The sequence below is a fragment of the Amphiprion ocellaris genome, chromosome 11 (genome assembly GCF_022539595.1).
Source record: "Amphiprion ocellaris isolate individual 3 ecotype Okinawa chromosome 11, ASM2253959v1, whole genome shotgun sequence".
In the NCBI taxonomy this organism is placed as follows: domain Eukaryota; kingdom Metazoa; phylum Chordata; class Actinopteri; family Pomacentridae; genus Amphiprion; species Amphiprion ocellaris.
Window position 1 is genome coordinate 31,713,542 of NC_072776.1, and position 27,336 is coordinate 31,740,877.

Below are 27,336 nucleotides of genomic sequence, written 5' to 3' on the forward strand. Positions count from 1 at the left end.
TTTTTAATTATTTTAGCTTCTTTCTGTGCTACTTTTGTCTTTTTTGCATCCTTTTGTGTCATTTTCATCATATTTTAGCATCTTTATCTGTCCATTTGTATATTTTTTTATTTTAACATCTTTCCATTATTGTACTGTTATTTTTGTACCTCCGTGCTATTTTTGTCTTTTTGTGTCATTTTAGCAACTTTCTGTGTTATTTTTGTGTGACAAATGAGGTGTTAGCAGCTCCTGGTTGTACTGCAACAAGGATGTAAAGGCGGTTTCTCTCTCCAAAAATCTTTTCTTTATGATTTTTAAGCAGATTTATGTCTTGCTGAATGTCTATTTCAGATCCTCTAATTTCACCAAGTCTGAAATCCCGTCTGCAATGTTAATCCCATCGGAGTGGTGCTTTAGGGCCGAGGCAGAATGTGAAAATTGTTTTGTGAGCATTGTGTGAATGTGCGAGCGTTGTCAGAAGGCTTGTTGACTTGCAGCGTGTCGCCAACTGACTACTGTGTGTTTGTTCCTCGTCTCTGTGTGAACACTTGCATTGGTGTGTGTTGGGGAGGACAGACGCACTTGGCTGCTGACCACAGCTTAGTTCCAACCAACTGCTAAGCTGCTTCTGTTCGCTCTTTCTTATTAACACTTTCTCATCTTATTCTGCACCACATTGGCCTGAGTATAAGACCGCATTAGGTTTGAAAAGAGGGGGTCGTCTTATAGGCGAGGACTGATTAAAGTGTTCATAACATCAGTGTGGTTTCTGAATGGAGAGAGCTCCAGAATAACATGGCCTCCTGCACAGAGCGTTGTATTGAGGGTTATTGGTAGCCTGAATGTTGTCTAGCTGAGTGTTGTCCAGCAGGGAAACAACAATCCTGCTACGATATATGAAGGTTCGGGGAACAACAGCCGGCTAATCAGCAGGTTACGGGAAATAAAAAGGAACACTGACGCAAATAACACGAGGGATGGATGATGCTAGTCCAGCTGGCTGCACACAAATAAACATACAAGGGCTGGAAAAAGCCATGAGTTAGTGCTCTAGCATGAGAAATCTTAAATAGTTTTGGTAAAAATGTGATTATATAAGAAGACTGATATCACAAATGTCTGTCTGTAATGCTACATCGGGCAGCTGGTTAGCTATATCCAACAGTACCAGACTTTAAAAATATACCATCAGTCTTTTGCACACAAAATATTACACTAATCTTTTAGCTTAGCTTAGCATAAAGATTCAAAACTGATTACGGGAAATAAGAAGGAACACTGACACAGCTAACAGGAGGATGGTTGATGCTAGTCCAGCTGGCTGCACACATATAAACATACGTGCTGGACTACGCGTTGCAATAAATCAGGGCTCTAGCATGAAAAATTCTAAAAAAGTTTGGGTAAAAATGTGATTAGAAGAGAAGATTTATGCCACTCATATATGTCTGGTAAGCTACATTCTGCAGCTAGTTAGCTTAGCTTAGCATAAAGCCTGAAAATGGATTACAGGAAATAAGAAGGAACACTGACGCAGCTAACAGGAGGAATGGATGATGCTAGTTCAGCTAGCTGCACACACATAAACATACAAGGACTGGAATAAGCGTTGCAATAAATTAGTGCTCTAGCATGAGAAATTCTAAAAAAAAAAGTTTAGGTAAAAATGTGATTAGATAAGAAGATTGATATCACAAATGTCTGTCTGTTATGCTGCATTGGGCAGCTAGTTAGCTTAGCTTAGCATAAAGATTCAAAACAGATTATGGAAAATAAAAAAGAGCACTGATGCAGCTAACAGGATTGCTGGATGATGCTAGTCCAGTTGGCTACACACTAATAAACATACTATTATATATAAGTGGTATAATAAGTATTGCAGTGATTTCACGCTCTTGCATGAGAAATCTTAAATAATTTTTATAGAAATGTGCTTAGACAAAACGATTTATGCCACTCATGTTCGTCTGTTGCACTACACTTTGCAGCTAGTTAGCATAGCTTAGCATTCTGTCCAAAGGTACCTCTTAATACTCACTGTGTAATAAACACTTTATATCTAGTTTAATCTGCACAAAAACAACAATAAAGTGGGCAATCTGAGGATGATATATCACGATGATCCTGATTCGGCATCTGATCTACTTCTCAGAGGAATCGTGCAAATGGTGAATGAATCAATAACAATGCTGTCCAAACTTTCCTCCTCCACCAGAACTAAGTAAACATGATCAGTTGTGACAAAATTAGGAAGACGGTTCCTGGATTTACTATAAACCTTGGAGGTGTAACTTCTTTTGTAAACAGACGACACCATGATGGACGACGGATAGCAGCTAGTGGACCAACATCCTGAAAGAAATGTTGTTGTGAATCTTTATCAAAGACTCTGCAGACTGTGAAAGTAATTTGCATTTAAACTAAATTATAGACAACAGTCAGCAGCTGCCTGTGCAGAAATCAGAGATGATTTAAGTCTTCTCTTTTGTATCTAGGCTGTTTTTCCTCCCTCATAGTGTTCTTGCTGTTTTAACTTCATCCGATGATAAGTTTAATAACTAATTTAGCTTGACAGGGCTCAAGACTGTGACCAAAATTACATATGCAACCTTTTTTAGAGTGTGCAAGGCTAATATGGTGACATAGAAACCAACCCACGTGAATAAAATCAGCGACCCAATCATGTGCTGGTGGAACCAATCGAGAAAGTTGGTGTTACCAGTGCTGTCAGTGGAAAAGTTGAGTCCATCAGTGTTGCAGTGTGTGGGTTTAGTTGGGGCTGAGCCTTTGAAATGAGTAATTTATTAATGTCTTGGCAGTAAGTTGTCAGAGTTATGTTTATGCAGAATTGTAAAAAATTAAGAGGAGGCAGCTCTCATGTTCCTTTTCTGAGAGTTTTAATGTCAGAAACTACCTGCATCTAACCAGCAAACATTTGTCCAATGTCTTGTTTCTCCTGAGAAGAGAGGTTCAGCATCATTTGGTGACTCTGTAGTGATGAATAGTGATTATCTAGCTCATCTTCTAGGGTGGAAACTCAACATGTATCAAAGCGATTAAATAAAGATTTAAATTTTGAGGGAAAACAGGATGCAGAGATTTGTTAGTTGGACCTTTAGCCTTGAGTTGAAGTGACAGGCTGGCTTTGGATCCATTTTGATTTTGAATTCAAGTAAATCTGTGGAGAGAAGTGAAATTCAGATCCAGGAACGTAATTCTGCCTCAAAGGACTGTCATATTGTTATCTATGGTCAGATCATCCATCCCTAATGGAGACTATTTCTGCAGCTAGCAGCAACTGCAACAAAGTCACCGTTTTTCAGCCTTTATGCTAAGCTAAGCTAAGCCAACAGTCTGCTGGCTTTAGCGTTGCATCATATATTCTAGTATACAGCAGATGTTTTCAAACTATGAAGCAGAAGAGTTGAATTAGGAAGGAAGACATGAAACAAAGAATCAGGGTGAGGTGAAAATTACAAGTGCATGAATTTAGTTCTTGTAATTTCACTGCTCATCAACAGTTGCAGCAGCTGTAACACGCCGCTAACGAGGATATCACTTTAAAACAATTAGTGCCTGATTGCTGCAGTTCGCATCAAGAAACGCACTCCTCCACGACACAAAGTTTTAGAGTCCTTGTAACTTACATTTTGCAAGGATATTATTATCTCTGATTAGAAATCAGAGATAATAATATGAAAGATGCTATTTAGAGCTGCAGAATTTTCTGTGAGAATCCTAATGTTTTTAAGTTTCTTCTATGATCAAAGTAATGCAGTTACAGCTGTTTAAGGGTGCATTGAAAAGAAGACTTGCTATTAGTTAATTCAACACACATTTAAAGGGAGAATTTGACAAGATCTAAACATATGCAGGCTAAAAACAAGGTCAAGTTGGTGTCCACAGGTAACTAACTGTCTCTGTAATATTTAGAGGGAAGGGGAGGTTAAAAAAAAAAGAGTATGCTGGAGGGGTAGACATGGAGTCTAATAGCTGGCCAACAGTATCCCACTTTAAGAAAGTCTTTTGCGCACAAAATACTACAATGTTCTTTTAGCTTAGCTTAGCATAAACACTCAAAACAGGGGGTAGAAGTTAGCTTGGTTCTGTCCAAAGGTATCTCTTAAAGCCCATTAAAAATTATATCTAGTTATATTGGTACAAAAACAAGTTAAGGATGGGGAATCTGACGATAATATAACATATATGATCCTCATAGTAAACCTAATGAATTCTAGTAATAATAACTATGTTGTTGGAGGGGTACACATGGGGGCTCAGTTTTGTCTGAGGGCTGGCCAACAGTACCAGATTTCAAAAATGTCTTTTACACACAAAATATTACATTATTCTTTTTTTTTTTTTTAGCGTAGCTTAGTATAAACAGTCAAAAAAGGGGGAATTGGCTAGCTTGGTTCAGTCCAAAATTACCTCTTAAAGCTTATTATATCTAGTTTAATTTGTACAAAAACAAAAATGGAAGTTAGACGTGGACAATCTGACGATAATATATCATAGATGATCCTAATAATAAACCCAATGAATTCTCCTAATAAACTATATTGTTACAGGGGTACACATGGGGGCTTTAAAAATGTCTTTTGCACACAAAATTTTACATTATTCTTTTAGAGTAGCTTAGCATAACACAGGGGGAAACAGCTAGCTTGATTCTGTCCAAAGTTCCCTCTTAAAGCTAATCATGTTTAGTTTGTTCTGTACAAGAACAAAAATGGAAATTGGGCAATCTGATGATGATATAACATTGATGATCCTAATAATAAGCCTAATAAGTTTTCTTAATAAATTATGTTGTTGGAGGGGTACACATGGGGGCTCAGTTATGTCTAGTACCAGACTTTAAAAATGTCTTTTGCACAGAAAGTATGACACTATTCTTTTAGCTTAGCTTAGCATAAAGACTCAAAACAGGGAGAAACAGCTAGCCTGTTTCTGTCCAAAGTTCCCTCTTAAAGCTAATTATATGTAGTTTAAGCTATACAAAAACAAAAATGGAAGTTGGGTAATCTGATGATAATAAAACATGGATGATCCTCATAATAAATCTAATAAATTCGCTTCATAAACTTACTGTCTTTGTTATTTAGGGTGAAGGGGACGTCAGATATAAGAGTATGCTGGTGGAGTCTCAGTTTCATCCAACAGTACCAGACTTTGAATCTGTCTTTGGCACACAAAATTCTTCACTATTCTTTTAAACAAACATGAAAAGTGGCTTTGGAGCTCTCACCAAGGAAAAGCCGAGAAAGACGGAGGGTAGAGGTGAAGATCAGAAGAGATGCAGTGAGAGAGGGAGAGATGGACGGAAAGAAAGCGAGGTGGTTAAAGTCAGATGAAAGATGAGAGGGAAAGTAAAAAGGAGGTGAAGATGAGGAGAGGGAGAATGAAGGAGGGCTACAGCTGGGTGACCTAGATGTTTGAGGGGAGAGAACACAACAAGCTTTCACAACACATGACGTTATTCCTCTGAGCGCTGCATTTCAGTGTGTGTGTGTGTGTGTGTGTGTGTGTGTGTGTGTGTGTGTGTGTGTGTGTGTGTGTGTGTGTGTGTGTGTGTGTGTGTGTGTGTGTGTGTGTTATTCCCCTCTGCCGGGTCAAATCTGTAATAAACTCGCCGCAGGATACTCCGTCCTTCCACAAGAGACATAAAAAATGCACACGACTCAAGTTTAAATGCAGTGCAAAAATCAACACATCAACCATCTGTGGGGGTGGATTTGTCTCTAAAGTTCAAGAAACCTGTAAGATGCCACTTCAAACAGACATACAGAACAGAAAAACACTCACTAGGGATCGACCGATGTGGGATATTGCAGGCCAATGCCAATTATTGGTAAGCAAGAAAGACCAATAACTAATATTTGGAGCTGATGTACATTGTATGTGATGTTTTAACAGCATTTGATAGCAGAGAACCTGTCATTCAGAACTACACTTCTTTGTTAATAACAGTGACTATACTTGAATATGTAAAATAGTAATAGTTTATGTGGGATTAACTGAGATTAATCAGCTCGTCTCCTGTTGTTCTCTATTTTCTTAATCGTTCACGGTTTTATCACTTTTATTGCCCACTAAGATCATGATCTTAAAGCTTTATTTATTATTGTTTTCCAGACTCTGTTTCAGGTAAATCTGTGGCTATCTTCTAACTTAGCCGCTAGCCGTTAGCTTAGCATTAGCCACTGTGAGAGAAGCTAATTTCCTGCTTGAGAGACATTTCTGAGACCACAGAGTGATGACAGAGAGAGGAGGCTGATCAGATCTGAAGTAAAGCATTTCATTTATTTATAAATAATCAGTCAATAAAAATACCGACACCGACAATCGGGAGAATGCCCAATTCTGGCCATGATAATCAGCCAGGTGCCTAATTAGTCTGTCCTTAAAACACATGACAGAAAAAGTAAAATCCAAGACATACACCGAATAAATTGACTTACATGAAACCATTGAAACTTAGAGGATCAGTTCAGGTGAGAATCAGACAGAAAGAGATGACATAACAAATTTATGAAAGAACAATATGTATGATTGCGCTTTTGAGACAATGACTCCATCACAGAAAATTCAGAGTTACAGGAGTCACTGGAAACTTAAGACTGCCATAATATACATGGTTTGTACACGTGTGTGGAGGCTTTTGTTCATGTGTGGGGTGTTACCTACCCTAAGATGCCCTTTCCTGCCCTCGGAGGGCTGGGCGGTTTCTGGGTGGGTGGGTTGGACCTGGACAGACCTCCTCCTAGCTTCATGTTCTGCTGGCCGTTCACCTGTGGAAACACACAATACTGAAGGTAAGCCCTCAAAAAGCCCAGAACCTCAAAATGTAATCTTACACTGATGAGCCATGAAATATGCTGTAAATCCACACCGAGTTCTGGACTCTACAAGGTGGTGTCCTTTGGTATCATTCATCAAGACATTAGCAGCTGAAGTCCTGGAAGTTTTGAGTTGAGTCGTCTCATATCGGACTCATTCTACGGCCTACCAACACCTTGTTTCCAAATTATGGTTACTCAACACTCCACCAGTGTCTTGTAATTCATCAAAATACCTTGCAACCTTTCTATTACTTTTAGTAGGTTCACTGTAAAACAAAAAATATTAAGTACACAAACTTTTCTAATTAAGAAGTGTGTATTCACTGTACTATATTTGTAAAACTTACATAATTTTTACACGTAAAGTTCTGAGCTCCAATCATTTCACTCACTGTCAGCTAATTTTTTATTGAAACATAAAGTCCTGCACATCTATGGAAACAGCACAACCATGAACAGAAGTAGAGAAAATTCATAAATGTGTTTTGTGAACTATGGCAAAGCTATACTGCTATAAACTGTAAAAGAAGTTTAAAAAATGAAAAAAATATCTGTTATGAATATGTACAACTTTTGTAAGGGTCAAAACATGTTCTAAATAGTGGAAAATAAAAATGGTGGCCTCAAAAGTTATAGATTTTAAATTATTTATATTTTTACAGTTTCTTAAACTAATCTGCACATCAGCTCTTGAAAGATATTTGATGGCTGAGTCAATTATGGCTTCTCAGTTGCATAGAGGAACTTGCAGGTGATTTTTATTAGTTTTTTGCAGGATCTGGGATTTACTTTTGTCAATTTTTTTGACTGAGACGTGCAGAATAAACCGGCTTTGATGAAATGTCACAATTTTAACTTTAGATTTGATCGTTCTTCCTGAAGGAACTGTATGTAAACCGTTTAGTTCAAGTGTCGATGATTACACTTGTAGAGTTTCTGATAAATGGTGTAGTTTTGGCACTTTTAAAAAAAGATAACATACCTTTAGAACACACTGGTGGCTTTTAGGGTTCGGAGGGTTAATAGTACAAATGTCATGTGCAGTTAAAGCCACTAAACATGTTTCTGTGAGTTATTAATCATTTACTGGACATTTGTAAAAACAGGGAGAAAGCTGCTGCAGAGAGAGGTTAACAATAGCAGATTTTTTTTTTTGCTTTCAGCTCACTGTCATGGTTTGCTCTGTGATCATGGCAACCACAGAACCCACACTAAGAAGAACACTGCAGGAAGTGGGATGTGGGCATCACAGCATCCTGAATTATACACCTCTTCACCAGCAGTACATGCCAATTAAAAACAGCTTTGGAGTAACATTAGCTGAACTTGCTATATAAAGTGTGCGATAGTGTTGATCATTTCTCACACTTCAAACTGTAAATTGTTCTGTTGTTCCACACAGTGAAGGCAGAGCAGGTCGTTGTTGATCAGGGATATTTAATTCAATTTAATTGCAGTTAATGATGCAATCAATTAAAAACATATTAATCAATTAGAAAGAAGATGAAGGAAGTGACAAAGGCAACCATGAAAAAGTCTTCTGTGAGGGTTAATAGTTACCAGTCCGGAAATCAATTAACAATGCACCTAAGCCGATGTAGTGAATTATATAATCTGAGCTATCTTACGGATTAATCGATTATTGATTGATAATGGTTTTGATCATCAGTTAAAAAAATTGTTCAAAATTAAAATCCCTAAAAAATGTCACTGGGTCATTTCTTTTGTTCATCACTGCTATTTATTGATGCTTTTGTGAGGATATTTTACTGTTTAATACTGTAGCGACGAGAGCAGCTCAGCTAATAAAATGCAACCATGACAAAGTATTCTGTAATGATTAATGGTTACCAGCCAGCCAGAGATGTCATTTCTAGGAAGGGAAAATCTGCTTGAATAGTGTCTTCCTTTATCAATTAGCAATCCATCTAAGCCAATGTAGCAATTTATATCATGGAGTCATGCTATTGATTAATCAATTATGATTGATAATGCCGTTGATAGTCTGTTAGGAAAGCTATTACAAAATTTGCATACTTAATAAAAGGTTACTGGGTCAGACCGGTCATTTCTTTCGTTCATTACTCCGTCAAGGAATGCAGTAGAGTTATGTGACAATCGACGTATGTTTGTCTGTCTGTCCGTGTGCAACATTACTCAAAAACGGAATAATGGATTTGGATGAAATTTTCAGGGAAGGTCAGAAATGACACAAGGACCAACTGATTAGATTTTGGCAGTGATGCGGTTTATAGTCTGGATCCATGGATTTGTTAAAGATTTCTGTATCGGCGTCACTGTAACTATGACAACAAGTGAACACTACGTCAGCTGCGAGCAAATTGACCACTGGAGACTTATACATTGGAAATCATACAAGGAACAACTGATTAAATTGCGGGGGTGTTTCCGAGTTCCATCAATTCCCGCCGCCTGCTACGTATTTAGGTCTTGTGATTTGGTATCCGTGCATAACGTACACATGCATAACACGCCTGTGCTCAGCGCAATGATACGACTGAGCAGCCTTGGCGGAGTACGGGCTCTCTGAGTGCTTTTCTTGTTATTGTTGCTTTAGTGAAGATATTTCACTGTTTAATAGTGTTTCAACCAGAGAAGGCAATTACTCAAACTACTAGCAGTTCTGTATTGGCATGCAGAGAGCATTATGGGAGTTAGCTGATAAAATGCAACCATGACAACCGTGAGGGTTAATGGTTACCGGCCAGGAAATGAAAATCTGGTTGAATACTGTTCTTTTTAACCGTTTAACAATAAGTCTGAGCCAATGTAGTGAATCACATCACATGAATCATGCCATTGGTTAATCAATTGTTAATAACATTGCCAATCATGAGTTAAGAAAATGGTTCACAATTTGCATCTCTCAAGTCATGTTTTTGTTCATCACTGGTATTTCATGTTGCATTTATAACAATATTCAGTTCCACACAACTGAGGAATTTTCCTTATATTGTGTGAAGGTGTGTTTCAAATCCTTACCTTGAACCTCAACAACCACTTAACGCGTCAATGACAGCAATGGGAGGAAGAAAAGAGAAGAAAAAAGTCGACTAGAGATTAGAGAAAGTACAACAGCCTCATGCAACATCATTAGAAACAAGGCTGGAATAACAAGGCAGAAAGAGAGACTGAGATTAGATAAACAGCAGATAGGAATAGATGAAGAATCTGCTGCGAAAGGATGGCGAAGCAGCTCTAACAATGAGAAGTGCACTTCAATAAATAATTGCTAAAAAGCAGCAGCTAGATAATTAATGCTACTTGTCCTACACATGGGCTTTGTATAGTTTTACAAGTGTGTAGTCTACATATATTAAGACACATGGTGGCTGGAAATACACAGTTAAACACACAAACATGCAAGTTTTGATCATTTTGTGGTCTAGATAAAAATAAAAAAAACAGCTCTTGTTATTATTTGTACTATTGTTTTCTCTTTTGTAACTGTATTCTGGCAGCATCTGTACATATCTGCAAAACATCAACAAAAACTGTGTGAGTTTGACAGCCTGCAACTGAATTCAGTGACACTGAAAACCTAAATATATAAAATAGAATAATAATAAATAATTCAGAGACAGGATTACATAACTGTCTTTTCACTGGATACGAGTTTTAAAGAGGATTTTTAAAATTTGCTTATCACTTTCAAAGCATTTCATGACTTGGTTCCCAGTTAAATCTCAGAGTTTTTGTTGCCCTACAAGCCAATAATGTTATTATTCGTACGATTGTTTTCTCTTTTTAGGACTGGATTTCTGTTAAATTTGCTTCGGAAAATATCAATCCTGGTAGCATTTGTTAAAGCTTGCACCAAGATTTTTGCTACGTGGAGATGACAGCCTGCAACTCAATTCAAAAACTATAAAATTATGCTTTTTTTAATAAATAATTCAGACACAGAATTACATAAATCCAACTCTGATGTCTTTTCACTAGTTTTAAAGATGATTTTACTTTGAAAGCATTTCATTACTTGGTTCCTATTTATATTTCTGCAGGCTGACAAGTCAAATCTCTATGCAACTAGAGATAGAGTGAACTAGAAGCACATGTTTTTATATGTGGTATGTGTGAGTAGATGGCTGAGTATTTATATGAGCAGATATAAACACTTCAAATGTGTAAGTGTATATATGGATGTGCATATTCTCTCAGGAGGCTTGGAATTTCGCCCGAAGGTTCACAACTACTCCTTTGTTTTTAACAGGGATGTGAGCGATTATTTCACTGAATGATGAAACCCTTGGAAATACCAGTCGTTTAAACTATTTATTAATATTTTATCTGGTTAACTGTTGTCCTCTCATGGTGCTAAAGCCCACGTGTTGTAAACCAGCCAGGTAAGTGGGACGGATGATGTCTTGTAAAACAAGCACAGTTTGATTTCATTTGTGAAAATAAAAATAAGGTTGTATGTAGGTTGTATCAGAATAATCTGGCATTTAACCACCTGACCAGAGCAATGTGCAACCACATCTAAAACAAGCTTGTACTCTAAAAAACTCGAGTCAAGTATTTTCTAACTTACAGACTATTGTAATTTTTTTTATTTCTGTTTAATCAAACGGGAAATCAGGAAAATTTTGAACATTGGCAGATATTAAAACTGGAAAAGGAAATATTGCAAAACCTATGTTTTAGTTATTGTTTGCTTAATCCAGTTTGTTAGATGTCATGTGTGCTTTTAACATACATTTAATTGTTTATTTTGTTGTCATTTTAATTTTAATTTGTAATTTTAATTCAACTAATATTAATTCAAATAGATTTTTGAGGGAGTATTTTATTCTTTTTTTTACTTTTTTGTAATATGATAAAAACTTTTTTATAATAATAGCTAATAGTTTAGTGGTGGAATTGGTTTTAATTCTGCTTTCCCTTTGAATATTGTCTGTAAAAGGTGCTGCATCACGATTGTTTATCACAATTATTCATTGATTTTTAAGGACAAAATGTTATTATTGCACTAGTTTTGCTTGCATGTTGCACAACATTCCTGCTGATGTACAAATATTTACATCAAAATAAGACTCAAAATAACCTTAGTTCTAGGTATAATGTAAATAAAACTTACCCAAAACTCCTCAGTTGCTAAAAACCTGCTTAGCGATAGGAACTAAAATTTGCTGATGTTCTAGATTCTGGCTATGGTAGATACTAGTGAGGGATCAGTGCACAGAGAAGCCTCTAGTCTCCAAAAATGAGCTTGAATATAGTGCAAAAAGGCATTCCAATGTCATATTTACCCAATTTGAAACCAATTGATTTCATCTAAGTGGACTGTTTTTATGATCAATCGAGCAGTTGATTTTGTTCATTTATTGTAGGAAGCTAAAATCATGACTATGAATAATATTTGATGCCTAGTTCTACGTAAATAGAGATTACAATTATTATTATTATTGTTAGAATATATCTGGACATTTTTATCTGTCTTCTCACCTTGACTCCATGTCCAATATCGTCCAGCACGCTGTAGTCGATGGGCTTCCTGATGTAACGCACCGGCCTCTCTGGATTCGCCGGAGCCACGATTTTATGGGAGCGAGTCGTGTTTTTGTTGGTGGTCAGGATGCCGATCTCCCGTCGAGCCACCTTCTCCTTGTGAATGTCGACGGTCTGAAAGGAGAAAAATAGGAGTGAATATAATGACCTGTGACCAAGTTAAACCACTGCAGGTTGAGTTAATAACGATCAAGATAAAACATAAAATACAAAAGAACTAACAAGAAGAGGCATCAGGTTTATAATGTGTGATCAATCCAATCTGTTATCACTTTATATTCAAACTCTTTACACTGAGAGTCTACAGTCTTGCTTGTTAAAACCTAATGTTGACATGCAAAGGCCATTGTTTGTCGTGTCGCAGATTTGTCATTTACCCAAAATTTTGCCCAAAATTTGTGTCTGTGCGGTAACTACCCTACAATGCATACTTGGCAGCAATGTTTATGTACGGAATATGTAGATACAACAGACTGAGCATGTCTGGAACAGAGTGTGGACTTCTGTGGACAAAGAAGTAGTATAAAAACAAGAAAAACACTCAGAGAGCACACTACTCTGCCAAGGCTGCTCAGTTGTTGTTTCATTTACGACGGATGAAATCTTGAAAAAATTTGTGACAGAAATCACAGCACCATAGAATGTGGCCATTTAGTATAGATATACCCACAAACAAAATGGCGTTGAGCTGAGCACAGGCGTGTGCTATGCATGTGTACGTTATGTACGGATACCGAATCGTGTGACCTAAATATGTAGCGGACGGCGGGAATTTATGGGACTCGGAAACACACCCACAATTTAATCAATTGTTCCTTGTATCATTTACGACGGATAAGTCCAGATAAGTCCTCAGTGGTGGATTTGTAGTAGGATCACAATCATGTGATCGTCAGCAGGCAGCTGACTTAGTGTTCACTTGTTGTCATGGTTACAGTGACGCCGTGCCGCTATCTCTCAATGATACAGAAATTTTTAACAAATCCGTGGATCCAGACTATAAGCCGCATCACTGCCAAAATCTAATCAGGTGGTTCTTGTGTCATTTCTGACCTTCCCTGAAAATTTCATCCAAATCCATTATTCCGTCTTTGAGCAATGTTGCTGACAGACAGACAGACAGACAGACAGATCATCACATAACTCCGGCGCTTTCCTTGATAGACTAATAACTACATGTCAAGAGTGTCCTCAGCTGTCTGAGTTTGCATCTGAATAAGAGTATAATTAAGGCTTAAAGTGCTCATAGTGACAATGCTAACATACTACCATTGCCTGCTAAAGCAGCTACATAGTTACAATGCTCCAACGGATGTTTCTGAAAGGGTGTGACTGTGTACTTTTTAACAGAATATAGTAGTTAGTCACAGACTGTAGAGCTGTGTCAAATACATGAAATATGCCACGCACAATGGACGAACATAGCACAGGATTTCTGGAGAATTTACAACTTCCTACTGTGTTTGGGAACCATCGATGAAAAGCATGTACAAATAAAAGGACCTATAGAAGCAAATAAAGCAAAACCATAGCTTCTGCAAGACCGATGAGGACTTCAAAAGCAGACAGTCGGTGCATAGGCAGTTTCATTCAGGTAGGCAATCGTTCCCTCTTTGCCCCTCATACTGAAAAACAGAAAAACACACGAGACTCCAATGGATGTTTCTGGAAAGATGTGACTTTGTACATTTTTAGAGGATTTAATAGTTAGATTTAAATGTAGCACCCTGTCAATGTGACTTTCTTGAAATATGCTGAGCACAGTGTGCGGACATAGCACAGGATTTCTGGACAATTTAGAAATCCCGTGTGTTTGGGAGCCATCAATGGAAAGCACATACAAATCAAAGCATCTCCAGAGTACAGCAGTTGACTACTTTACAATTACAACTCTTTAATTACGGATTACAGAGGTGCGGATGATGAAGAATCACCTCAAACAGCTTCTCCTCAAAACAGGCCTTTGTTCAAAGCAAAGTCTGTTTTCCGGGCATATGTACAGTTGGTCCATTGCAATGCTCATGTAGACCCTTGCAGAGTTTTATAAATGACTGGATTTAAATCATGCGTACCCCTGTGGGTACGTGGAAACCATGAATTTGCCTTAAAGATGCTAACTTTGCTAATTAGCAGTAAACACAAAGACTAGCCAAGAAGGCTGTCAGTTACCGTTTGACTCAGTGGAGCACCACAGTAATAGACTTCATGCTGAGATGAACATGAACATCTGAACCACATTTCAAGATATTTTACTGCTATTCAATGAGCCAAAAAATAATGAAAATTTGACAATAATTTACAGAATGTTTCTCTGCTAAATGAACATGTTGGTTTGATAAGTTGGCGATGTTCATAAAATACCTGAAGAGTTATTCTAAGATGCATCAAAACTGCACATTTCTCCTCTTTACACACCTGTACACTTCCTTAACTTTGAACAGAAAGCCGTATACACTCTGATATTTTGATATGAAAGCTTTCTGAATGGTTTCTGTGTGTGTTGTAGCTTCACCACAGTGACAGATTCTAAATCCCTTTTGTTCTGGTTGTGCCATTTATGTCAATATTTGATTTTGTGGTTCTTTCTCACAGAAAAGTAGCTTTAATTAAAACCTCGGGGCTGCAGCTAACTATCATCTGAAACAATGATCATCTTCTGCTACCGATTCATCCATCATATCGCTGATAGAAAGTCTGTAAGTTCTGAAAGTCTGTAGTGATGCGTTTCTTTTATTTTCTCACCGACGGCTCCAAAACTCCAAATTTATTCAGCGAGAGAAACACATTTCACATTGCTCTGTGCTCTCACACTCGGAGAAAGCATTTGAATATGGATGACAACCTGTTCTTCAAGCCTGCAGTCAAGACGACTATTACTCATATTTTCAGTGGTGCATTACGGAGGAATTTACCTTCAGATACAGGTGGATTTACTGTTTATCTACTGTAAATTATTTTTGTTTGGGTTTAAGCTTGTCAGACAAACAAGATATATGAATAGGTCACATTGGCTTTTGATTTTCGCGCTTTTTAGATATTTTCTCAGCTGAGTCAGTGGTCAACAACCAGGAGACTCAAGTTCTAGTCTGGACTCCAAGGTGTTTCACATTGAAATGTTAATAAATACCATTTTAATGACATTTTTTGACAGCTAGTGTCGTCCGATCATGGATGAACTATATGACCTGCCTGTAGCGAGTAAGAGAAACAAATAAAAGCTGTAGAAATGGCTAAAGTTAGCACACTTTGGAGAAAATTTCCTGCAACTTCTGAGGTAAAGATGGAGTAAAATGTGTGCAAAGTCCAGCATGATTAATACCTAACAGCTCAACAACACTCACATCAGCATTTTGTTGATTATGGGAAACAATAAAAAGCATTTAAAGAGGTTGTTGAATATAATCTTTACTGGGAACTAAACAATTAGATTAACTGTGTCACTGTTAATCTATGTAAATCTTTTGTGATACTTTTGTTCCTCGACTACTTTTTTCTTCTTTGCTTTTCTTAAGAACGGCTGAAGCGATTATTGCTGATTATAGCTTTGCAATCATGCACTAAAAACTGCATCAGAATGAGCTAAACGGAAATGTGATAAACAGCTGCTTTATTATAAAACTAACACGCATCAAAATGACACTGTTTGATTTTACAAAAACAACAAGATGTACGGGTATTTCAACGGGGTGTAAAGTACATATACAAGCCTAAAAAATATGCTATTATGATGTCAAGGTCTGGACATCAACCAATAGCCCACCAATTGCCTGACAATCTTCAATTTGACAGATTTTTATTTAAAGTGTTGATTATTGATTGAGTTGATCATGGGTAAAATCTGGGCTCACAGGTAACATTAGTTTTTGAGTTAAAACCTTTTAAAGACGGTGAAGTCAGACCTGGTCAAGGTCAACTTTGAAAGTGGTCTGAGTCTGGATAAACTCTGATCTGACCTGGAGTTGGTAAATTTGCTGGAAAAAGTCTGATCCAGGTCCTTGTACCTTACAGGAATTAAAGGATCTGCTGCTAACAACAAGAAACACTTTTACTCAAAGACTTCCTCCAGTACAAATCCAGCTTTCTACCAAATTAATGAGTCTGCATGGTGTATCGTATAAGCTGGAAGACACATCATGAGCACAAAAAGCAGTCAAAATCCTGGCTGAACGCTTCCACCTCGAAACTGAAGTATTTCTTACACAGCACAGAAGTATATGGATTCAGATATTAGGAGTTTCATACATAACAAACCTAACCTGCACCTTCATTCTTCTTCAGAATTGGTGGCTTTTTTCTATGAAGTGACTCAGTTCTTTGACACATGCTGTATTTATTTACCTACTTATGTCTATTTTATTTTTTATGTGCTGAACTTAGTCCCTTTCGGGAATGACAAGTTGAGTATTTCCTCTTATGAACGATCCAAAACAAATTCTTTACAAAGACTTAATAATTCAGGCCTCAAAGTAGAAATTAAGTGCTGAACTACTCCAATATTACCACTTGCTATTGTGCAGGAAAGAGTAGCTTCACAATATCTGAGCAGCAAAATGTTTGGAGAATGAGGCAAGAACTTCACAGATCCACACAAATCCAAAGCAAACAACAGTGTAGAGTTACATCTGAGCCATTTCCAGGCATGGAGCGATTATTTTTCACTAAAAAACTTCCAAATATGCAACTCTGATGCACAGAAATGAGTTTCTAGGGGTTTAATCAATGACTCTCGGTTCCAGATGCACCTGCAGAGCTCTTGTAGAGTCCAGACCTCGGCGGATCAGAGCAGTCAAACGTCCAACAACATATTAAGCAGATGGTCAGAATATAAATACAAGTGAACTTTGCACTGCTGTTAGTAAATCACTACTCACTCTCAACAACAGTCCTCTATCAGGAACAGAGACACTTCAAGTAAGAGCAAAAGAAGACAGTACAATCATGTGGTCAAATGTCAACACAGATAATTATGAGACACGTAATGGATTTATAGGAGCAGCTGGATGATATCTGGGTTTAACAGCGTTTGGTGACACTAATTGTACATTTACAGTACAAACTTTTTAACTTTTTATAGCCTAAATCTTCTGTTTTAAATGAGACAGAGCATCTGGTCAGTGCTACAAGTGCGCTTCATGTTACACGACTACTGCAGCTCAACATGCAAACTGCATTATAGAACATCATGTCAGTGTGATTCCTTATGCGAGGGAGCCTTTGCTGCATGTAGCGCTTCGCCTAAATAACAGATGCGACTGTGTCTCGGTGAAAAGAAAGCGGTAATTATGACGTGTGACCACAGCCTGGCCCGACATAACAGACACAGAAGCATCTCATTATTTCTGCATGCAGAGTATTCTGATTATACTGATTATTCAGAGGTCCGAGGAGGAGAATGGACCCTCTGTAGCCCTGAAAACTACCATTTTATTCCTTTTGCGCACACAGATTCTGCATAAAGGGACTGTTTAGGATTTCGGTGAATGAAAACGCATCCTTTCCTACAGAAGTGTCGTCTGAACAGAGAGCACTGAGTGACTGTCAGCTTTCCCTTTTGAGCCGTCCGAGTTAGTCGAGGAATATGAATGTGTCGGACCCAGCTGCAGAGTGAGATGTGTGGGTGCAGAGCGTTGTGTAAGTCCGATCGCATCACCGCTGATGCCTCGCATCTTACTACGCTCCTGGGCGCGATCACACCTTCAGGTGGTTTTATGTGACTGACCAGCTGACAAACACAAAGAAGAGACGTTTGCTTTGTCTCCTCACATCTCGCACTGAAATGAAAGTGGGGAAATTTCAGATACAATCTAACAAATGCAATTTCTTGAACGGGGTAATAATGGACTCAGATAAACCCTGCAGGAGAAAGCAGGTTTCTTGTGGCTGTCAGAATCCCCTCTCAGTTAATCTACAAAATCTGAATGTGTCGGCTTCATCTCCCTGCTCAGTTCTCCGTAAAAATCGTGACAGCAATCTTACTAGGTGGCACAAATCTGAACTGAATGCAGACAGACATGTACAAGCAACATATTTAGAGTTGTGTGAAGTAATGCAGGCAAAGCTGTTTCTACATTTCAGCATCAATACTGGTCCAAAACATCAGGCATAGTTTGAAATTAAAACACCAACAGTGTTCCGTCTATTTCCAAACTGAAATGACTGAGATGAAGACAGAGCCTGCAACAGGTGACATTAATGAGACTCATTAATGAACATAATCCAGCTTTTAAGGGATAAAATAAGATAGAACTATATCGATCCCAAAGGAATGTGTGTGTGGATCACTTTTAGAGTCTTAGTTGTTGTTATTAGGATTCATTTTTAATTTTATACAGCTAGTATTTTAAAGTTCTTTTGCACTGATGAGGACTGAGGACTTCAGTTCTGTTGTATATATACACAATGACAAAAAAGATATATTGATACTGAACCGATTGAATTTAGGAAATAAAGTGGCAAATATGCTCAGAAAAACTCTGGTTGGCTGCCACCTGGAGTCAGTTTTTCCAAAACGTTAACAGGAGCTGAAGTTTAGTTTGTTGCTTCCAGCTGTCTAGGAGTCTTTCCTCTGAGTTTATTAAATACCTGCAGCATTAAACAGCAGGAAAATCTATTATGAGGGTTTACATAAAGAGAAAGTTGTGCCCTTTTACACATGTAGAATAACAGCACTAACTACAACAATTGCTGATAATTATTAATTATCCAAACATCGAGACAGGAACATTGTTTAGTTTGTTGATTCCAGCTGTTAAGGACTATTTCCACTGAGTTTATTAAATATCAGCAGCATCAGACAGCAGCAGGATCCTTATGAGCATCTTAAAAGTTCATGAGAGTTGCATGTATTTTCATACAAGGGAAAAAAGTAGTAACTTAATTAATTACTTATGATTATAAATGATCCCCAACATGGAGACAGGATTGATCAGGATCTAACAGCAGGTCAAACTGTGGACTTTCCTTCACAGTTTGTCATCTGTTGGTAAATCATCAGTTACATCGCAGTTGTCCTCAGGTTCCATCCTGAACTTCATCACAGCCGTCAGAATATTTTTATTTTATTCTAACTTTTAAGATGCTCATATGGATTTTGCTGCCACTTAATGCTATAGGTTTTTAATAAATTCAGAGGAAAGACTCTTGAACACCTGGAAGCAACAAACTAAGCACTGTTTCTGTCTGATATGGAAAAAGTACAAAGTGTGACCTGCTGTCAGATCCTGATCAACCCTGTCTCCAAGTCAGGGATAATTAATAATTAGAAGTAATTGTTGAAGCTACTAACAACTTTCTCTTTATGGAAACACTCACATGGATTTTCCTGTTGTTTGATGCTGCTTGTATGTAAAAAGCTCAGAGGAAAGACTACTAAACAGCTGGAAGCAACAAACTAAACTTCAGCTCCTGTTAATGTTTTGGATAAACTGACTCCATGTGGCAGACAACCAGAGTTTTTCTGAGCATATTTGTCACTGTATTTCCTAAATTCAATAATTTCAGTATCAATATATCTTCATTGTCACTGTATATACACAGGGGGTCCGCGACTTATGTCACATATTAGCGTCCTGATTTTGAGCCTTATAACGTTTTTTATCACACAACGTTTTCATGGAACCTTAACCTGGTTAGCGAACTTTCTACCTGATTTTAACATCATCCAGGTTTTTATTTTTACTCCTGTTGAGCAGGTAGCGTACGCTGGCTTTTGAAGGCTTGTTCTCTGGAAACAGCTGCTGATAATGACGCTATGAAAGCAGAGAGTGAAACAAAAAGTAGTTTGAAGTTGCAGCCAGACAGCCGAACAATGAGCCCAAACTCATTACAATCCCCCGTAAAGCCAAGAGCGGCCGATAATTCTCCGGCTCCAGAGGCACCTTTCACATCACACGCCATTTTCACATTGTCATTTCAGACGTTGTTACAAAAATATTGATTTCTTACTGCTTTAAAGATCTGTGGATAGAATTCTATCTGCTTCTACACCGGACCCCTAAGAAAATATTACCTTTAAACTGCATGTTTATCAGACTTTTACGAGCACAGAGGTAAAAGAATTCATGTTTTTGGACTCCAGCTGCTGTAGTTTCATACTGTTGGTCTGTATTTCTGCTGAGATCATTTCTGGGCTGCTGCGTTCCATATTATATATCGAGAAGAGCAGCGTCCAGAGAGCGGTGAACATAATTGAGCCTGCATGCATACATGATTACATATTGTATGCTTTTACCCACGAGCCCTTCGCTATGCATAATACAGCAATGGATGATTTCATGCACCGTGCACACACATGCCTCTGCCTACACACACGCCGGCAGATTTTAAAGTCGCCTTTTATCAATTTCAAAGCATTTTTCAATATCAGCATGGCTGCAGACACCTGGCTCGGATAATTAGGGTAGTGTAGGAGTGTAATGATGTTAAGTTTTTGTCTGGTTTTCACCGATCTGCATCACGTTACTGGTGGGAGAAAATCTGGAATATTATTTACAGTTTTCGCCATTTGTTGTTTTTTTTTTTTTAATACGGTGACTTCACTAGTTATCTGTAATCAAACAAAACACATCAGTAAAATAATAGTAAAAAAAACTATTCACTACTCTTCAATCCTTCATGTGCAGAATTCTTCTTTCAAATAACAAAAATTGCTAATAATTTTATGTTTTATCCCCATCTAAAAAAAATACAGATTTTTGACATGGACATATTTTAAAGTTGGGGCTTGTTTTTTTTATGTAAATTAATACTTTTGTTGACGATCTTATTATCTGGTATTAAACAAATAAATGGAAAATCTGTAAAATAATAGTTTAAAAAATTATTTACTATTTTTCAGTCCTTTACGTGCATAGCTGTTCTTTCAAATGATCGCAAATATCTGTATTTTTGCTGATTTAAACACAAAGACAGTGGTGCAATATTACAGTTAAACACTGTAATAGAATGAATTACCATTTCTAAAAATACATATTTGTGACATGGGCATTATTTACAGTTTGGGCCTGTTTTTTACAGTTAACATGGAAATAAATACTTTTATCTGTGATTTTATTATCTGTTATTTAACATAAAAGTGAAAAAAAGAGAAAATCCTGAATATCCAAACGCTAACTCAGATATTGAGGATTCCTCTGGGCTTTTTGGACCCTCTCAGAAGAGGGTAGAAGGTGAGCAGACCTGTGAGATGTGGTTGACGGAGCTCTCCATGCGACGGAGCTGCGAGGCCTGGATGTCCAGCATCTGCAGCACGTTGTTGGCCAGCGTGTTGATGAGGTAGGCGACGCTGGCCAGAGACTGGGTGGTGTAGCTCTTGGTTTCCTCCAGCGCTCGCTGCTTGTCTGTGGACTACAGGGAAACGAGAGACAGAATCAGGACAGGAGTCGCACCAAGCCACCATTTTATCCACATATGAAGGCTGGTAGCAGAATGTGCAGCTGATTTAAAGGGATGAGATGCAGGAATCAAGGATTTCTTGAGCTTTTTCTTTGATTTGGATAGCTTCTCTCTGTCTTTTTTGACATCAAGGGCAGAACACAACCCTGGGGGAAAGAAAAGCTGGTGGAATTTCTATTAGATGGCTTGTTTAAGTGCAGCAGCTGCTTAAAGTAAAACTGTTTGTCACCGAATTATTGGAACCATTTCTTCTATGTCATTACTTTTGAAGAAGAAGAAAAAGGGGAAGAAGGATGGAGATGAAGGACAGTAAGAAAAAGAAGAAGAAAGAGGAGGAGGAGAAGAAGACAGAAGAGAGGAAGAAGATGAAAGAGTACGAAAAGACAGAGGAGAAGAAGAAGGACAAGGAAGAAGAAGAAGGAAGGAGGAGGAGGAGGAATAGGAGAAGACAGGAGAAGAAGGACACGGAAGAAGAAGGAAGGAGGAGAAGAAGAAGAGAAGTAGGAGAAGAAGAAAGAATAGGAGAAGATAGAGGAGCAGAAGAAGGAGAAAAAGAAAGGAGAAGTAAAAGAAGAAAGAGAAGAAGGGAGGAGAAGAAGGAAAAGAAAGAAGAGAAGATGGATGGAGAAGGAGAAGAAAAGGAGAAGGACGAAGAAAAGGAGGAGGAAAAGATGTAGGAGAAGAAGGAGGAGAAAGAGAGGAAGGAGGAGAAGGAAAAGAAAGAAGAGAAGAAGATGGATGGAGACGGAGAAGAAAAAAGAGAAGGAGGAACAAGGAGGAGAACAAGATGAAGGAGAAGAAGGAGACAGACAAGAAGGAGAAGAAAAAAGAGAAGGAGGAACAAGAGAAGAAGGAGGAGAAGAAGCAGGAGAAGGAGAGAAAGGAGGAGAAGGAGAGAAAGGAGGAGATGCAGAAGAAGGAGAAGAAGAAAGTAGAAGAAGGAGGAGATGGAAAAGAAAAAAGAGAAGAAGATGGATGGGAAGAATGAGAAGAAAAAGAGAAGAAGAGGAAAAAGCAGAAGAAGGAGAAGAAGGAAAAGAAGAAGACAGACAAGAAGGGGAGAAGAAGAAAGAAGTTGAAGAAAAACTACACATTTCCTCCAGCAAAATGGTAGTATGTAGTAGTACTGCTGCTACTACTAGTAGTCCTACTACTCTGGGCTTCAACAATTACTACAGTTGTCCTCCAGTCCATGAACTGTTTGCTCTAAAAAGTGCTGTTTTCATACTGATTCATGTAACTATTAGTGTCTTGATTAATTCATTGTTTTCCCTTTAAAGAAAAGTCTGTTCTGATGAATTCCCTGAATCGTTGTTCACAGACAGACGGTAGATTCCTCTGATTTCTGCTGGAACGTCACATTCAGCATTTTACAACCACAGTATGTGTGTGTTTGCATGACTGCATGCGTCAGTGTGCATCAGCATGCGTGGAACTGCATGTGTGAGTGGGTTTATTTGGTGTGTGCACATGTGTACTGTATGTTCACATAATACAGTAGTGGGGGTGTTTCTGCTCGTACATCTACTCTTATGAGGACCGATTTGAGATTTAGAGGATGTTTATACAAAGTGTGGACATTCTGGATGAGGTTGGAATCAGGTTAAGGGTTTTAAATGATAAAATCAATGCAGGAAAATGTGCTACATCAATTACGGTCCTCACAACTGGCTAAAGACCGACATGTGGGCGTGTTTGCTGGAGCACGATGTAGGTCAGCGCAAACTCATTCATGCCCGAGGTTGACAAGAAACACACTGACACCCATGTGTGTCTTTCGTCTACACACACACACACACACACACACACACACACACACACACACACACACACACACACACACACACACACAAATACACACATGCAAAACACTCCAACAGGAACACACATGCAGACTTAGTGTCACAGGTCCAGATGACCCACAGCCCTACATCCACAGCCACAGCTCCCAGCGTTACTCCATCAAACGTCTTCAATTACATAAGAAAACGTTCAGCTCTGATTGGCTCCAAGTCGCACCGGCAGCTCCAAGTCAAAATAACACGAGCAGGAGGGCATGAAATCACAGCAACACAGAAGCAGCTAAATATTGTACTTTTACTGTACTTAAAGTCGCAATTATTATACAGTAAAAACAACGAGGAAGTCAGAATTAATAGTGAGAGAGCAGATATCAGATACAGATGTCAACATTGTTTATTTTGATTAGTTGTAATGACGCCGTGACTGGTGGTAAATTTAATTCTAAATATCTACAAAGTCATTCTGACTAGTCTTAACAACACGTAGAGCTTTATATAAATCAGTTTGGACAGATCAGGGAGTTTGTAGAGAAACAGGCGGAGACTTCTGTTGAAATTTACCAGAACTTCTGACTTAGCTAAACATATCTACAATGTTACCCAGCCAAAACTCTAATTCAATCTGTTAGAAAATAAAATAAACATTTGGCAGGAGGGGAGCCAGAAAAAAGTACATAAAAATTTATGGTATACTATAGTGCTTAAAAACTGTAAAAATGCTGAAAATAATGTTAAAAGCTGAAACTAATGATATTTTTAGCTGATTTAAATACAGTAAAGCAGTGTAATTATAATTACCTTTTATTGTAGCAAAACTGGCCATTTTTTAATTATCATTTCTGTAAAGTAATATAAAAAAGTGGCGTTTGTGTGCATAATTTTTTTCAAATAAGGGAAAATATCTGTAAAATAATGGTATTTTTGCTGATTTAAATACTGTAAAAATGGTTTAAATGTACAGTGAAATACTTATAAAAAAATATTGATTTCTGAGGTAGACATTGACAGTTTAGGCCTGTTTTTTACAGTTAGTATTGAAATTAATACTTTTGTCTGTGATTTTCTTAGCAATTATCTGTTATTTAACAAAAAATGAAAAATCTACAAAATATTACTTAAAAAAATATTATTTTTCAGTCCTTCATATTCACAGTTTTTCTTTCAAATAACAGGAAATATCTGTAAATTAATGATATTTTTGGCTGATTTAAATACTGCAAAAAATGATGTAATTTTACAAATAAATATTAATATATAAACCTATTATTACCATTTAATAAAAATATCTATAAAATCAGGATATTTTTGTGGATTTAAACACTGTAAAAAAAACAGCAATTTTCAACTAAAAATAAAAAAAAATAAAATAAAATAAAATTATTACCATTTCTAAAAAATACTGACTTTTGAAATGGAAATATTTACAGTTTAGGCCTGTTTGTTACAGTTATCATGGAAATTAATACTTTTGTCTGTGATTTTACTGTGTTATTTAACAAAAATGGAAAATTTATAAAATAATAGTTGAAAAAAACATATACAACTTTTCATGCAATTAACAGCAAGTATCTGTAAAATAATATTTTAGCTGATATATATATTGTAAAGAAAAAAAGTGCAACTTTACAGTTAAACACTGTAAGCACAATTAATAAAATAAGAGTAAAGTGTTGGAAAAAAGTTTAAAAAGTTCATTTTTTACATTCTTTTAAAACGAGCTCCATGTAATCTATACATGGGAGCTATAAAATGTCCATGTTCTTTTAACATACTAATGTCATTACAAAAATAGATTTTATTTTGGCATTTGTGAAAAAATTGAAAATATTTGCATGAATCGATTCTTTTCCCAACTGTCCTCTTTCAATTTGTGGATCAATTCATACTAATTTCAATCACATTTTCAGGATTTCATGTCAGCTAGCTCCTTATACAGGTACACACACCTTTATTAAGAACACAAATCTTATCATCTTGACCTAAATTATCTTTTTAACTTTGTCTCACTCCCGCCTGATTCCAATTCCACTCCATTTCTGCTCACTTTGCTTCCTATTCTCCCCTCCTTATCTTCTCCACATCTCTCTTCATTTCATCCTCTCCTCCCAAACATCCTCCTATTTTTTTCCTTCCCTCTTTCCCATCAGCCATCTGATGTCCTGTTAGCAGTGACCTACTTGGATTTCTGCCTCCTCTGGCCCAAGGCGAGGGCAGAGCAGCACACACACACCGACACACTGATGCTGTTGATATTTTTTTTCATTACCAACTAAGTTCATGTACATGAATCATATCAAATCTACATGGAATCATATGCACGCTCTGATTCCTCTGACCTCTTTTTTTTAAACGAAGACAGACTCTGGTCGACTAGTCACGTTTATTCTCTATTATAAATACAAATAAACTGACAGCATCGACGTGAAAAAGGCTGTAAACCTCCTGAAGGCACAGCGGTAAATCCTGCTGTTAGATTTCTTGTAAAGATGGTTTTAGATTCAGAACATTTAGGCATGTTTGGATCGTCTGATCAACTCTGTAGTTGGACAAACCTATCCGACTACTGAAACACACCAGGAAGGGCCTTCATGAAAACTTGTTTCCAAGATGGTGCTTTGATCTCAAAGATTTTAAAGAAACACAAACTTCAGACACATATGTAGCCAGGTGGACAACTGTGGTAAGTAACACCGTCGCTTTAAGAGCTTTGCGACTTCAGATCCTGTGCGATTCCAGAGCTCATGCAAGACTCTAGCACAAGACGTGAAAGTCAACATAAAATAACCGTGAAACATCGGGACCACAAAGGTGTGTATTTTGTCTTAAAGAAGGAAAGGTATCCATCTAAATGTTGACAAAGCACAATAATCAGTGTCAGCAGGTGATATTATGACCAAGCTAAGTAAACTTAGCCTAATAGATATAAAGCGACTGAGTTCAATGTTAGATGTCTATATTTTGGGCATTTTGTGGTAAAATGTAAACCAAATCACTTCATTTTTGGTTGCAAAACCTTTACTGCAAGCGACAGAATCCTCTCCCTGCCCTTGATTTCTGTCTCCTTACACTGTAAACTGTTAAATAAAGGTAAAATCTTTGCAAAAACTGGTGTAAATGGAGTAAAATGAGGACCATGTTAACCGAGAGGGAGCAGAAAGTGTCACAGCTCTTGGCTTTGACTCAGCCTCATAAAGTGGCAGCTGTGAACAGTCAGAGGTCTGTTTGTAGCTTCTGCAGAGCGACGGCCACCAACCGCCAACAGTCTGTTTTTACCTTACAAGGACAGGTTCCCCTCATTGTGTGCGTTCGCCACTACAGGAGCTATTTCCACTTCAAATACACAACATTATTGTTATATTACATTCAGTACCCAGACAGTACTGTAGAAGGTTTAAGGCACTGAGATCAAAGAGAGGAGGCTTTCACATATATTAGTTAAATTCATGCAAAGTGCAGTAAAGCTCTTATGTTTTGTGTGATCAGCACGTCCTTCAATAAATTTCTCTGTATTCACTCATTATGGTTTTGTTCATTCTGTCAAACAATAAAATCACAAAATAAAGAGAAAAATTTGTCAATATGTGATGATTCTTTTTCTGTTTCTTTCCCTCTTCCCAAGAGCTTTTGCTAATAAAGAGACATGATTATTGTTATTATCAGCAGAAAAAAAAACAAATTAATCAGTGAGCGTCTCTTCAATACTTTGTTAATGTGATGCAAACTGGCATAAAAGTAGACCTAATTGATGCCTAGTTTAAATGAAAACAGCTGGGGAATAACTG

The 27,336-nt window shown here is 37.5% G+C and overlaps 1 protein-coding gene across 6 annotated transcripts in view; it reads right to left on the reverse strand.

The window, feature by feature from the left end:
* The window catches only part of LOC111588819 (abl interactor 2-like), a 61,445-nt gene that overhangs the window by 19,592 nt on the left and 14,517 nt on the right, over window positions 1-27,336 (reverse strand). For 4 of the 6 annotated variants that reach the window (XM_035943443.2, XM_023299372.3, XM_055015009.1 and 1 more), the window contains 4 exons: window positions 21,537-21,704; window positions 12,297-12,473; window positions 9,831-9,848; window positions 6,673-6,776 (listed from right to left, as the gene is read on the reverse strand). In XM_035943443.2, coding sequence (XP_035799336.2) covers window positions 6,673-6,776; window positions 9,831-9,848; window positions 12,297-12,473; window positions 21,537-21,704 — 467 coding nt within the window. The remainder of the gene's footprint in view (window positions 1-6,672; window positions 6,777-9,830; window positions 9,849-12,296; window positions 12,474-21,536; window positions 21,705-27,336) is intronic. The other 2 variants (XM_055015006.1, XM_055015008.1) reach the window with 1 other exon arrangement.